Source organism: Halichoerus grypus, chromosome 3 (genome assembly GCF_964656455.1).
Source record: "Halichoerus grypus chromosome 3, mHalGry1.hap1.1, whole genome shotgun sequence".
Lineage (NCBI taxonomy): Eukaryota > Metazoa > Chordata > Mammalia > Carnivora > Phocidae > Halichoerus > Halichoerus grypus.
The window spans coordinates 123711578-123727424 of NC_135714.1; the positions used below are offsets into that span (position 1 = coordinate 123711578).

General features: G+C 36.6%; 2 protein-coding genes across 8 annotated transcripts in view; one reads left to right on the forward strand and one right to left on the reverse strand.

Moving 5' to 3' along the window:
- ABCE1 (ATP binding cassette subfamily E member 1) overlaps positions 1-6422 on the forward strand; it is a 31022-nt gene extending 24600 nt beyond the window's left edge. For all 4 annotated transcript variants that reach the window (XM_036079167.2, XM_078069270.1, XM_078069269.1 and 1 more), the window contains 5 exons: positions 462-572; positions 652-794; positions 919-1041; positions 2464-2575; positions 4188-6422. In XM_036079167.2, the coding sequence (XP_035935060.1) occupies positions 462-572; positions 652-794; positions 919-1041; positions 2464-2575; positions 4188-4235 (537 nt within the window). In that variant the 3' untranslated portion in view covers positions 4236-6422. The remainder of the gene's footprint in view (positions 1-461; positions 573-651; positions 795-918; positions 1042-2463; positions 2576-4187) is intronic.
- A 3663-nt stretch (positions 6423-10085) lies between these two features.
- OTUD4 (OTU deubiquitinase 4) overlaps positions 10086-15847 on the reverse strand; it is a 43903-nt gene continuing 38141 nt past the window's right edge. For all 4 annotated transcript variants that reach the window (XM_078069275.1, XM_078069276.1, XM_078069274.1 and 1 more), the window contains exon 21: positions 10086-15122. In XM_078069275.1, coding sequence (XP_077925401.1) covers positions 13914-15122 — 1209 coding nt within the window. In that variant the 3' untranslated portion in view covers positions 10086-13913. The remainder of the gene's footprint in view (positions 15123-15847) is intronic.

Genomic DNA, 15847 nt, shown 5'->3' on the forward strand with positions numbered 1-15847 from the left:
TTACAATAAAAATTGTATTGTTGATCCTTTATATAAGCTTAGCTTTTAAGTTCTCAGATTCAGTCAGCCCTCTCCTGAAACAACAAGCGCAAGACATCTTAAGATTCATCCCCATCACATTATGCATTTTATGTTGTCTTTCTGATTGCCAGAGGGTACTTCATACCCATGCTGACCTTGGGAATTATTCCTATTCTCAGATGATACCTTTCTTGAAACAGTCATCATTTACTACTTTCAGATTTTAAGATGCTTTTTTTTACTTGTTGGACATGTTTATGTTTTTAACATAAAAATTTCAGAACATGCTATAGATGATGAATAAGCATAAAAATACTATCATATCTGTGAGTGGCAAATTGATATACTTTTTTTGCTCTGGATCTTAACTTTGTCAATATTGATAATTAGAGGAGTTCTGTACTGAAATAAAACTTCAATACTTTTTTCACTAAAAACAGGGAAGTGTTCGACAGTTGCTACATGAAAAGATAAGAGATGCTTACACTCATCCACAATTTGTGACTGATGTGATGAAGCCTCTGCAAATTGAAAACATCATCGATCAAGAAGTACATACTCTGATTTTTATTTTATTATTTTAAACTTTGCATGTCTTTACATAGTTTGCTAAACTTCTTCTCCAAATAGGTGCAGACGTTATCTGGTGGTGAACTGCAGCGAGTGGCTTTAGCTCTTTGTTTGGGCAAGCCTGCTGATGTCTATTTAATTGATGAACCATCTGCGTATTTGGATTCTGAGCAAAGATTGATGGCAGCTCGGGTTGTCAAACGGTAAAGTCCTACCAGTAAGAGTGTTAGTTTTAATTATGTGCACCGGCATACAGCGGTGCTTAATACAGCATTTGAATAGTTGATAATAGAAAACTGGAAACATTTTCAAAATCATGTATTTTAGTTTCATACTCCATGCTAAGAAGACAGCCTTTGTTGTGGAACATGATTTCATTATGGCCACCTATCTAGCAGATCGAGTCATCGTTTTTGATGGCATTCCATCTAAGAACACAGTCGCAAACAGGTAAAACTATTTTCTGAAACATTCAAGCCTAGTTATAAGTTCTAACAATTAGAAAGTTATTAGTCAAAATTTTCCTTTTAAGCTTATGAACATTAATCATACCATTTTAATTTTTAAAGAGGTAGCTAGAAATTCTAGGAATGATTGTGTGACTTGCAGGATTATTCATGTTGAATACTGGATGGGACTGGAAAGACTAGTGTTCAGACTATAGACCTCCTGACCCAGGGTTGGATAAGCATGCAGAGCTCTGGGCCGCTCACCTTTTCTTGCAAGTAAACTTTTGTCTTCTTCATTATTTGGATTTTCAAAACAGATGTAGGATTTTGATTCCCTGAAAACCACTGAGGCTCTTAAACAGCAGATAAAGAAAAGATGCGCATAGGTTACATGATTTGCCCAACTTATACTGCTAGTGGTAGTGCTCACAGTGGACCCCAAATATCTGGTATTGATCTACAACAGAGACAAAATGAATGATTTTACCGTTTCCCCTTTTATTCTCTAATTTTTTTTTATTGGCTCAAATGAGAACACTTGTCATATAGAGAAGCCTAACATTGATATCAGTTTAATGAGAAATTTCTTATACTTTTTAGTGCTAAAACCTTATGTTAGGTTGAAACATATGGAATTACTGATATGCCACCATCTTTTTCCTGTAAAAATAGCAATTTCGTGTGATCCCAGCGTGTTTTCTGATATTAAAGAGAGAGGAATGGAGTTGCTATTTGAATAATTCATCCAAAAAATAAAAGTACTTAGCTTCTTCCCAAAATTCCTTTGTTTTCATTTTAAATTTGTTTACCAGTTGAGAATTAACATATTTCTGAGAGGGAAATTTCATAGACTATATGAAGCTTATTGAATTCAAATAACAGTCCTGTGTATTTACAAAAATGTTTAAAATGTTCCACAAGTATGATGCAGTTTAGTATGATTTAAGAATTAGTTTGGGTAAAAAGATGAATAAAGCATAGAAATTGAGAAAGGAATAATGAGTACAATCCATTGTGCTGTACATCTTCACTCCAGTTCCAAATTTCTGATGTTAATGTTACCTTTTCTGTTAATTTCTCTTCTCCCCTGAAAATGTCAGATTGGAAATTCTGTAATCCCCTAATTAATCTTTTGTTTTTCCTAAAGTAGTATTTCTTACATGTTTTTTTCCAGATCAGAAACATAGTCTAAACTGGGTTTGTTCTGCACAGAAATATTATAGCCAAATAAACTGAACAGGCCAAGCAAAGACCCTTCTGAACATAGAATTCATAATATGCTGTGATTAGACTATTATCTAGATAACTTATGATTGGGGAACTAGAGGGAACTGTGCTGCTTTAATACTCTTCATCCCAAAATGTAGTTAAATTTGTGGGATAAATTTTAATCACAATTGATAAGATCTTATTTTTCCTCTAGTCCTCAAACCCTTTTGGCTGGCATGAATAAATTTTTGTCTCAGCTTGAAATTACATTCAGAAGAGATCCAAACAACTATAGGCCAAGAATAAACAAACTCAATTCAATTAAGGTAGGTAGAAAAACTCTAAATCGTGGATAATTTCTCATCATAAATAATCGAAAGGCATGTTTCAAATTGGAGGGCTGTTTCATGAAAAAATTTGTCATTTCGTTAATTCTCAGATTCATATTTTTCACATTAAAATCTGATGGCATCCTTCAGTCTGGTAGGCAGTAATTATGATGTAGTTGCTATTGCTACGGAGACTCAGACCCGTTCATGTTATCTCAGAGTTATACCCACTGTTACGCTGCCTGTGTTGAGTTTAATTGCCATTTTAAATGTTAAGATTACACTAATTCACTGTTGGAACAAAGAAGTTTTTGCAAATATCATGACCATTTTCTCTCATTTATTGTTCTTTTACTGCATACACAACAGCCAACACCTGATTAAAATATTTTAAGAATCCAGACAAGCTCCTTCAGTGAGCATAAAATTGTACACAGTGGGAAAACATTTTGTCAGTTTAATTGGCAGTGTTTTCCTTTCTTTGTCGTACATAAAATTATTAATTATGCCCCCTGCAATTGATGTACTCTGTGGAACAGCTTTTTTTAGAAAGCAGTAATTTCTTGGGTCACTCAGGGAAAAAAAGTGAATGAACTCTAAAAAACCATTTCTGTGTTTTTGTTTCTTGCAGGGCCTGCTTAATGCTCCTTAACATTCCATGGCCCTCTAGCCTTTGTCCTTAATACTAGCATTTACTAGATTTTATTATTTTCATGTTTGTACTCTAGCTTTGCTACTGAGCTATAACTTCTTAGAAAGCAGAGACCAGGTCAAAATATACATCATGTATTCTTCAGCGCCTGACACAGTGTATTGATGTCTTCAGACTTTGCTGTGTATTTTGTTTATAATTATTTTACTCTCTGGCCAGGATAATGAGATTACAAGTTCTGACTTAAAATTAAAAAGTTTTTATTTTAAAAATCATATTATTAAGTAGAAAAGAAGAACTACATTCTACAACACTTATGCACAGCTTAATTTTCCTAAGAATTCCTTCTGAAGTGTTACAGATGTCGTATTTGTCATTTTCTTGTGTAGAGACCTGTGGTTCTGGCCCCAGGTATACCTAGTCATCATTTCTCTGTGCCCACTCATCTTAGTCATCATACCTTAATCCTAAAAAGGAAGTTCTTAGGCAGATAGATGGATGGATCATTTACTGGCCACTCTATAAACAGTACTGGAAAAAAATACTTTTATATACATTTTATGTAATAGGCAGTTCTCAAACTGACAATGTTAACCTTTTAGGAGGGACTTAAAATCAAAATGATGAAAATGGAATTTAATAGTTTAGCTGAAAATAGTATTTTATATAGCAAAATTTTACATAGCAAAATTTTACATACATAAATAAGTCATTTTATATAAAAGGGCTCTGCTTGAGGTGGACCAAGGTAAGTTTTCCGGTGGTAGGGATGAGTAACAGAGGTACTAATCTTGCCTTTGATTTAGTGGACCCAGGAGTATCCAGATGCAGACAGTGAGTGCAGAGGAGGTTGTATAGATGCTGTTGTAAACATTGCCAACCAATACTGTGGGTGAAAAGTCTACCCCTACATGTAGGAGAATGGTGTTGATTTTGTTTCTCTGTTTTATTTTTTAGGATGTAGAACAAAAGAAGAGTGGAAACTACTTTTTCTTGGATGACTAGACTGAATCAGAATATTGAAAAGCCATTTCTTCAACATTTATTGGGATTTTTGTCATATAAAACTTTAATCAGGTTTTATGCCCCACATACTCTGGAGCTTGAAGTATAATTTACTTAATGTAACATCAAAAGCCAGTTGTGTTTTAAATTATAGTCTAAACACAGAAAATGCACTTTTCTGTTCTTGATAGGGCCCTTTTTGTGTCTAACATTCTAAAATGAAGACATTTCAAGCTACACAAATTACCTCCAAGTTTTCATGATGTATGGGAAGATTTTCAGTAGGTGTTATCATATTCATGTACCAAATGCTGACCAGTGTTACCCCCTTTTAAAAATCTTGAAAAAGCTTTCCGTACTTAGAGTTTGCCAAATATTCCTCTTATAATGAAACTGCCCTTATTTTAAAAGCCGGTCGAAGACTCCACTAATGAAATTTGATAAATAAACATCAGGATTATATTTGTTATTTGTTTTCAGTCTTTGCACTATGTTTTCAGTGTGTTCAGACTTTCAAAGGAAGATGATCTACAAAACACCACTGTTGGAAAATGGCCATGTTCCCAACTTACTTAAGCATTGTTTACAGTGTTTTTGGTGCTTTTGAATATCTTTGAGTATCAAAAATCATTTCAACACCCTTCCTCCCCATCCACCAGAAAAAACCCTAACTTTACTATGAATTACTCAGTTTTAGTATTCCGTAAGATTCTATATTCTATAATTCTCAAAGTAATGTCAGTCATTCTTTACACAAGTATATAATCACTGATCAAGATTTAGGAAAAGCATTTTAAAGAATATTTGCTTCCTTTAAAAGTATAGGCTGAAAATCTTTAGAGTTGATGCCTAAGCATCATCTATGTAATTTTAAACTTCCACAGATTTCTAATGGGCAGCCAAGAACAGTGAGCCACTTTCCTAAAGGCAACATTAATGCAAGCAGGTCCCCATATAGCTATGTAAAGTACCTCTTGGTACCAAATATATTCACCTTCATGTTCGGATGTAGAGGACATGATTTAAACCTATTTGATGGGGGGGGCAGTTTTGGATACTATGTAGCACGAGCTCTAAAAACTTACCCACATCTTTTGAGTTTCTGAGTTTGAACAGTGGTAGGTAATGTGATACCACTTTCAGTTACACTGCTAATGCACCGAACTGGAACTAACTTATACTACAAGTGAGGAAAAGAGTTTACTAAATAAATTAATGGGGCAAGCAAAATTGGAGAATTGGAAATTATTGAAGACTTTTAGAGCTCCTTGAAACAATAGAAGTGTTAATTAATATGCAGACGGTGAATAGAAAATATGGTTTAACTGGTCCCCATTAGGCCTTTTAAAAAATTTAGGAGTAATCCATAAATACATGTTTGTTGTGAAAAATTGAAACCTACTGAAATTTATGTAATAAAAATGTTAACGATCCTTCCTCACATTACCCTCCCAAAGGTTACCAGTGTTTGCATTTAATAATACATATCCTTTTATGGTTTTTTTCTGTGCACTTAACCTAAGTGTGAATATGTAAAGGGTTTGTTTTGTACATAAATGGGATTATACTAAAATAAGTAGTGCCTATTTTTAAGGATAGGTTAAATTTGTGAATGATTATTTCAAGTATATTGAATAAAATAAGACAAAAGATGTTTTTACTTACTGATTCCATATTCTGCCCTAAAGAAAACACTTGTGATGAGAATACAGCTCTGCTTAACTGAGGACAGAGTATGTATTAGTTGTGATATTGTTCATGTAAATGAAATTTTTAAAATACAGATTTAGTTAAATTTTTATATAGCAATAAGAAAGGTTTTACAGTTGCTAACACAAGAAAAAAGCTTTTCTATAAAAATCAGTAATACCAACTCAAAATACACCAACAGCACAGTTGTTAGCTATTACATTTAGAAAGAATGCTCAATATGTCCTAATTGGAAAATATCTCTAAATAGTATAACACAATACACAATTTATATGAAAATATACAAACTATTAAAATACCAAAAGGACAATAAGCCTTTGGGGAATAACAAAACTTGGTTAAAGAACAGGTAAGAAAATGAGATAAATGCACATATGGCCATTACCTTTTGAATTTTGTATACTGTATGTATCAACTGTTTAGAGATCATTTAAGTTTTTAAATCTTCAATAAAGAGATAATCTGTATTATGTTCAACCAGTGTACAGCAATATTAACAATTTTAGACCATGGCATCTTGAAACCCAGCCCCATATCTCTGGCTTGTAATTGCATATTTTGGCATCTAGCATGTAGTTTGCCTTCTGTGTTGAAGGAATGAACCTATTTGCCAGAAAGTAGAAAGACTGGATAAACTATTCAAGTTGGTACTGTAATTTCATTGGTATCCATTAACATTTAGATACATTTATGTCAAGCTCTCAACCAGTGTCTGGCATATTATGCACACCCAGCGGTACAGAAGAGAAACTGTTCTGGGTTGGAGTCAGAAAGGGCTAAGGAAGCAGCTCCCAGAAAAAGTAGCACCTGTAACAAATGATAAATCTGCAATGTAAAGCAGAATGTCAGGTCAGAGGCAGAAATCAGCATGGCATGGAGAGGAGTGAGAATAGGATGAATACAGCAGGCACATGCGGATTTTCAGTGCCTTCAATATGGAAATTTGAGGTTTTTCCATGCTAGTAGGGATCGAAGAGAGAGCAAAAACCACTTAGAGAAGCAGCTAGAATTACCAAGATAGTTATTCAGCTTACAGTTTTTATTCTGTAGAGTTTTTTTTTTTTTTTTTAAGATTTGACAGCACAAGCAGGGGGAGTGGCAGGCAGAGGGAGAACCCTATGTAGGGCTCTATCCCAGGACGCTGGGATCATGACCTGAGCTGAGGTTAGATGCTTGACTGACTGAGCCACCCAGGCGCCCCTGTTGAACCACTACTTAATCCGTCATGGTTTCTTTGTAATCTGGTCTGTGAATTGATGTTTAGTGAGGTGGTATCTGAAAATTCTGAGGTATGGTGTGCCAAACAGTCCCCTTTTCCTTCCCACCCAACCTTGTACTCACCAGCACCTCCCTCCTTGCTGTTTGACAGGGTAGCATGTGCCCAGCCCCGGATGGTGGATCGTAAATGGGCTAAGCCCATATGTGACAGCCTACCTCGGTATTTTCCTAGGCCCCCTTGCAGCTAGGCCTGGCCATGTTGACCCAGTTCTAGCTAGTAAGTTCGAAGTAGAAGTCTCTTGGGGTGTTTCTGGAAGCCTTCTTGATTTCCTAACAAAAGGAGATACATACCTGGTACTGCTTCTTATGGATTTATTGTGCCCATAAGGTGACACACGGAAATGCCAAGAAAGCCACAAGGTTACTAGTCTTCACGTTAAAACTGCTCAATTCCCAGCTGCCACTCCTCTCCAGATTTCTTACATGAGAGGGAAATACAGCCGTTTATTTAGGCTACCATAAGTCAAACTGGTTTCCTGTTCAAGTAATCTTGCCTCCTTGGCTGGATTCTGTCTCTCCAAAGGCTCTACATTTGTTTCTGCCAGGTGACCCAAGTGTATTACCACCAGCTGGGAACCACTTTTCATCTTAGCTTGCAAACAGATACGGTAACGTGCTCAGTGTTTGGGATTTTTAGGTATAGGGAATTTTTACTCTTCTGACTGCCCTTTTTACTGGGATGCTCCTGGCTTTAATGCAAATGTGTTAGTTCCCGCCCACAACGTTGCATGTACCCCTTTCTGGGAGAGAGTTTCTCTCCCAGACCTACACAGTTCTCAGCTAATCAGATTGTCAACCATGTCCATCCATCCCTTCTCACGGGCTGCAGCCTTAGTGCCACTACAAGTGTGTACCTCTGGTTTCTGGTCTCCATCTTTGGCCCTAATCTGTGAATATCTCATATAATTACATATACCCTATAAAATTATGAAGGATTTAAATGCTTTTACTGACTTCTAATTTAGAAAAGAATTCACAAGAAATATGCAACAAGTTACACAGTAATATGTACATCCCTAGGTAGGTACGTAGCATTACTTTGTCTTCTACTCCATAGGAAGGTGGTTAGTCCAACGCCAGTTTTCATTTAAAAGAAAAATTTAGCTTACTACACAGAATTTTTGCTGACAGTTAAGTAAAATATTAAAAGGGCTAGGCCATGAGAATCACACTATTCATCCGTATTTACATCTTTGATCTAGATTTTTTTTTCTAAATGTGAAAAATATAATCACAGGAATGGTATGTATAAAAGGATGGACTTTGAAGCTCCAATTTCTAATGAACTCAGATCAATCTAAAAAATTCTAAGATAATGTTTATAACCAATGTCTGTAGCTTCACTATTCTGATGAGTGCATGATTCACACTTCTAGAAGAGCTTTATAAATTGAGGGTTTATGCAAGGAAGCTATTTAACTTCCTTCTGTTGTAGTCTACATTCTCATACTATTCCCTAGACAAACAACAAATACTCCAAGTGGAAAGCAAGCCTTCTAACTATAGAAAACTTTAAGAGAAACTGTATAGAACACTTCCAATCACTTGGTTTCACCTTTTCTATCCCATCCACTTCAAGTAACCAATTCTGAAAGGGCTCCACCCAACACCAAGACACCCTTCTTGCTTTCCTCATACTCCAGCTTCTCTACCTACTACGTGGGGAAAGACAGTGGCACTCACACAGCTAACAGCGAAATGCCTCCCCTGTCTCGTCCTCTCCCTCCATTCCAAGGTTCTGTGACACTTCACTCACCTGCTTGGGCAATCCCAAACAACTGGCTTCCATGTCTAACCAACTTACATTCCCGGCTTGCTACCCCTGTTCCCAGCTCACCTCTCCACCAAACACTTGTACTGAAAAGGAAGCCTTTCTTTCAGGCTCTCCTTCCTGCGAAAGTCATTCTTAAGACAAGGTCCATATAATAAGTAGATTAAACAAGCATTAAGAAACTTGGGTTTTCGAAGTGTTTAAGTCTATCTGCTCCCTCAGTTTCCAAATAAAACTTTTGTTTTGAATGATCTTTCTTCATTAGACAAGTAACAGAGGTATACCTCAGCGATACTGTGGGGCTAAGGGAATCAAAGAATTTTTTTTTGGTTTCCCAGTGCATATAAATGTTTACACTGTAGTCTATTAAGTGTGCAATAATAGCATGTCTAAAGACAATGTACATAACCTTAACTTAAAAATATTTTATTGCTAAAAGATGCTAACCATCATCTGAGCTTTCAGCAAGTCATAATAATCACTGATCACAGTTCACCACGACAAATATAATGAAAAAGCTTGAAATATTGCAAGGATCACCAAAATGTGACAAGAGTGAGCAAATGTTGAAAAAAATGGGACCAAGAGACTTGCTCAATGCAGGGTTGTCACAAACCTTCTATTTGTAAAAATAGTATCGTGAAGCACAATAAAGCAAAACACAGTAAAACAATACATGCCTATACTGAACGCTAACTTTAAATAAAGTCATTTAATCTGTAAATTATTCTTAGTCTACATAACCCATTTCATTTTAATGAATGCTGGAAAAAATGGTAGAGAGCACTAGTTCTAAAACCACTCAGAGCTAGGTCCAACTCCAAATTCTACCACTTATTAGCTGCATGACCTTAGTCAAATTAAATCACTTGGCCTCAGTTTTATATATAATTAAGTAGGGAAAATAACAGTATCTATCCCATAGATTATAAATCCCACGTAGTTTTTAGTTGCACATACTAGAATTATCTTCTGACTGGATAGAAACCATAGAAATCATCTCTTATTTTTAGATGCTTACTAAAACTCCTCTTAAGATTTATATGCTATATTACTTGGTTAACCCTGAAACCAAAGAATCACAAGCAGAATCAAGAGACAAAATTTAATATATGCACACAGTTTTATATATAATGCAGCATCACACCATGTAGGGCATTTACTCTTGTTTTATACATTCAGATATGTTTGAAACACTTCTTAAGGCTACAAAACAGAACATAGAAAAATAAACAGGAATATATTCAACACTTACAAAAAGTGATATGATAAAGAATATAAAGTACTATTTTCCTTTCAACACTTCAAAAGATATGTATATATACTTTTTTTACAAGTAACATCACAAATGATCACATCTTCACATGCTTTTAAGTATTATTTGTACTCAGTGTAAGGCTATTATCATTTTTCATACATAAATTTTCTTCTAGCTCTGTAACAATGCAATTTTTAATCCATTCAAGTAAATTCAACCCCAAAGTTGCTGTTTCCCAGCATTAAGACATGCACCCACCCCTCTTCTAAGATTTTCTAAAACTTACACTTCAGGGGGGAAAAAAATTCCCAATTAGTGGGAAATCCCAATTAGTGGGAAAGTAAATGGCTGATACTAGTAGCAAAACCTTAGTTCTTTGAAATTGACATACTGGAACTGAGCCATTACTAAGATTTTAAACAAGAACACAATAGCATTTAGACATTAAATAGGAAGCAAAATACAGTAAACAGAAATCGTGTAGCCAAATATGCATTCTCTTTAGCTACACTAAAATGGACCTTGCTTAGTACCCATAAGTGAAAGACTAAGGTTACCTCATCTAAAACCAAAGGTAAAATAAATGAGGCATAAATAAATATTGCTAGTTTCTAGGATGGCTGAATGTTTTCTAAACCAGAAATGGTTAGAAAGGAACTTTATTGCACCAAGTCAATCATAAGCAAGTTTGCAGTTCACAGGCATCTTAATTCAACCTTGAGTCACAAAGGAAACACACTGCAAGAATATACATAGTTTGCATCAAATAAGCTGTTATCAACATTGTGGTTGGGGAAGACCTACTCCTGCCAAGTCAAGACAGCGTCTGGGCTTAGGTCAGCCATGAAAACGAACATACGGGTTATCAGGAAACAAGACAAGGACTGCACAGATGCTAGCATCCTACTGCCAGTGAGTACATGGAACAAGGGCTGAAGATGTAACTGAGAGGAAACTGGACTTGAAGAGAAATACACACGATACTAAAAGGAAAGGGACAGGGACCAAGTTCAGCAAAAGCAACTAACAAAAATCAACAGGTGAGCTTTGGTCATTCTAAACATCTGTTCTTCAAAATGTGTATAATCATAATACCGTGAAGTTCCATAATTTCTAACTCAAAACACAAATGATTCTCACTCCTAATCTTCTGTTTTTCTCTTATACAGAAACATATCTCATGTCAGCATACCTTATGACTCAGTTAGAATGAAGGAGGACAAAAGCTTGCTTGGCCCTAGTTTGACCTCAGCATAAGGCAAAATCCCCTGCACTAGTAATACATTTAAAACAAAACTAAAGGAAAAAAATAAAACTGACCTTCATGCAAAGACTAATTTTAAAACTAAATATCAAAAGTCAGAGTTCTTTTATTCCAGAGGTCACTGCGTAAAGTACAATCTGCTAAAGTTCTCTTTCAGCACTGTTTCCATCATGTCCTGGAGGTAAGATATGGGAAACAGGAAGCAAATCAGTATTTCCTGCAGGAATTAGAGAGTATTCTGTTACTCAACTGAGGTAAGACAGAGTGACAGTGAAGAAATGAACGGTACTCTTTCCTATCCACGTTTTAGACATTTCAAACGGAGATCCAATCTCAGTCAATAAAACGAAAGACAGTGGAAATAATTTCTTTTGGACTCCTGAGATCAAACTTCTACTGCACTTTTAAATCTGGTCATTATATCTAAATGTGTTTTCATAAAAATTATCAGGTAAGCTAATGTGACATAAAAAAGCATTAGCTGAAAGTGGAGAGACCCTATAATCTTCTCATTCCATTAACACCTGTTGATGTTAACCAAGAAAAAAATGGCTTCGGCAGTGCCTTCCCCAATTGTTCTAGCTTAGAAGGTGACAAAAAGAAACTTTTCACCAAGTTCTCATGAAATTTTTTTCTTTTCTACACAACCATCCATCTTTTACAAATTTTTACCTAGCACCATCATAATAAAATGTTATCTTTCAAAGTGCTCTCTAAAATCCTATGTTACAAAACATCTAAATGCTAATCACTACTCAAATCAGCAGTTACACAGACATTAGGTAATTAAAACAACACAGAGGTAAATAACCATTATTACAGTACAGTGGAGATTCAACTGAGCCTAGCTGGCATCCAAACATTCCTGTGGGTAATCAGAGAACCCAGAAAACTCATCTGCTTCAGTTTGTCAAATTCAAGTGAATTGTATTTGCCTCTAAAAGTAATCTGCCTTTAAAAAACAAAAATCTATTTTTGGCTAGGTATATTACAAATGGCATGCAAAGAGAAATTACTACATTATTTGCATAGCACTCAAATTTCCTGATCAAAAGAGAACATTAAAAAAAGGGTAGATTTTCACATTGGTATGTACAAATAAGAACCACAAGCTACAGTTATTTATAGAGTAACACAGATGCATGAATACTGTGTTGATTCAGAGTTAAATCTCCAACTGAGAATAGAGTGCAACATGCAAAGGGAATTTCTGTGAATACTGCCAAGACTGAAAAGAAGCAGGATCAGAAGAGCTAGGTTACCGAAAAGGTAAACAAGCCATAAAATGCAAAGCAACCTGTTTCTAGCAGCATCCTCTAGAAAAGAACTAGGAATCACAATCATCCTTTTTTTGTACAATAGTTCCAGGCGAGTGACAAGGTGAACATGCAAATGTAAAGTGATACACATAACCAATGGTGCAAAGAGAAAAAGAAAACACAGTAACTCCATAGAAACCTGTCAAGCTAAAAATGTTCAACATTTCTTCTCACAAAATATTTAAATCTGTCAGTGCATTAGTGTTAAAGTGGCATTAAAAAACTTCTGCAGTTTTAACAGATGCAGATTATTTTCAAAATGCATAGCATCTACATTTCTTTCAAGTAGGCACCATGATATTTACACCAGTGCTAGGAATTCTTGGTGGAAACAGCCATTTCATTAGATTTCCTATTATTTCTTAAACATCTGTCTTGTATGCGATCTCAAGTTCAACAAATACTCACCAAAATTCAAAAATATACCCTATGAATATTAAAAGAACTATATACAACATTTCTAAGACACAGGTTAATAGGCTGCCTTATGTGTAATATTAAAGAGAAGACATTATTCAAGTTTGACAGATATTGAGATGAAAGGCCTTTGGGTTGGAAGCATTTCAAAAGACAACAGTGTTTTAGGCTAAGAATTATTTGAGCCCAGTTTATGACTAAGGCATTGCATAATAAAATATACGTTTCTATTTGGTGCAATGTTAGGTTTTGGAATCTACAGTGTGTCAAATGGTATTTTTCTTGTCACTTTAGTAAACACTATAAAGCACACATTTCCAACATCTGAAATTAAACTTATATAAGGAAAAAACCAAACACTAAATCTAAGTTTTATATTATAAGCTGTTTATAAAAAATACTTTAACAAACTTATTTTCTACTTTTTATGGGGGCAGTTACCTGATAAACAGATTCTGAACAAAGAAAAATGGCAATGCCAGGAACTGACTTGCCCCTTGAACACATATCCAAAATTTTGTCCAAGATGGGAGTGAGGGTCAAGGGGGAGGGGAGGAGATAGTTCCAATTTGGGTTTTTATTTTAATGTATTTTCTTAAAGCCTTCAGAAACATTCCACCTAAGAAGAGGTTTCTGCCCTAAAATACCACAGCATCAACTGTCAAGCGTTTTGCCCCCGATGGCCATCTCCCATCCCCGATCTCCTCCTATCCCCGCGATAAGGCCGTCCTCGGACATTTCGATGGTACTGATAACCTTCATCTCGGCTTCTGCTCGGCTGCCCTTTCCAGGACTCCTCACCTCTCGCATGCTGATATCCTCCTCTACCAGAAGAGCCCCAATCACTTTTGTACTTCCTGCCTCCGTAAGTCTGATTATAAAACTGCTTGGATCGACCGCTTCTCAGAATATTAGACACTTCGTTTTCATCTTCCGAACTCTCTTCTTTTGGTCTTTGCACTCTGCTATCCACAGAGTTGGCCCCACTGACCACATCAGCAGCAGTCTTAGGATCTTTCACTTTTTCTGATTTTTCTTTCAGACTTGGAATGGTCCTTTTAGGCTCAAGTTCAACAGGCACAGTTTCTCTCTCTCTGTTTAGAATCTGAGTGGGAAGATGGGCCTTCTCCTCTGCTACAGGAGGGATGGAAGCCAATGCCAGATCTGCCTTGGGTGTCTGGGATGACTGCTCCGCCCGGCCTTCATGCTTACTAGCACTTGCTTCAGGGACAGAATGTGCGCCTTCACCTCTGGCCTCCTGAAACTCATCTACTGTGGAAACTGAACCACATTCTTTAGACAGATCCAGATTTTCCAGGGGCAGATCCAATTCTTTCTCATCAGAGGGCAGAACAATATTCTGCCGCATGACTGGATTTTCTATAAATCCCTGGAAAGGATACCCATACCAAACATGAGGAAAGAAAGGAGGTGCAATGGGAACTGGGCCTAAGAATGGATTCGATCCAAAGGACGGTTGCGGGAACATATTCTTGCCACTCAGTGACTCCTCATATTCAGCATGAAGAAGCTGCCCAGAGTTTTCAGATTCAAGATCAGCCTGGTAAGACAACGGTCCATGACTTTCAGACACCTGAGATGGAGGGATAACCAGAGGTGAAGAAAATGTTGGCGGTCCAATCTCTGCCTGGGGCATCTGACCATTAACACTGGCCTCAGCCTGCATAGGAAAGTGTGCATCGGTACAGGTACAATCACTTTCGTTCTGAGCAGAAGGAGCTTCCTGGAACCAAGGATTTGGAGGATACACGGGGACAGAGACCTTTGGGTACATCCTGCAGGCTGCCAGGTAGGCCTGGTGCAGAGGGTACAGGTAAGAATGCGGGGCCCACATAGGACAACTATATGCCTGAAAGAGAAAAAAAAAACAGTTACACTAACAAAAGGGGGGGGTGGTTTAGAGCGAGTGCTTCAAGTTTCTCATGCCTGCCAAGACCATATCATCACTGTGATATGTAACATGAAAAGGAATTACAAAAATAAGTCACTGTTCTAAGATTCCATTTTTATTCCTATCCTGAAAACAACCCAAAGTCCTGGTATTGAGGTGATGAGGAGACAATATGATGAACTCACCCACAGATTATCAGGATCACTAACTCCATCCTTTGGATATAACTGCATGGAAACAGTTTTGGGTGATAAAGATCCCAGAAACAACCACCATCAAGTACTTGAGCCTCCAGCTTTAAGTATCTCAATCACTGGCTCTCTAGCTTGACCTGCATTCGTGTTCTGGCTCTACCACTAACTCACTGTGTGACCCCATGTCAACTAGTTAATTGGTCTGGACCTTTCTGTTCTACCAGAAAAACACTGGTATAGAGGTAGAAGATCCCCAAGGTTAGGGCTCTACAGGTTCAGGAGCCTTGAGAACATTCCAACTGCACAGATTAATGTTAGATCTCCAGTCAGAGAAGGGAAATAACTCAAAATAAACCAAATCTTTCCCCCTGCAAAGGGCCAGCTAAACTCCAAACATAAAGAAAAATTTACCAGTTAATTGGCAAATTAACCAATTAGCTGAAGCCAACATTAACTAGTTAAATATAAAACTAGACAATGAATACTGCA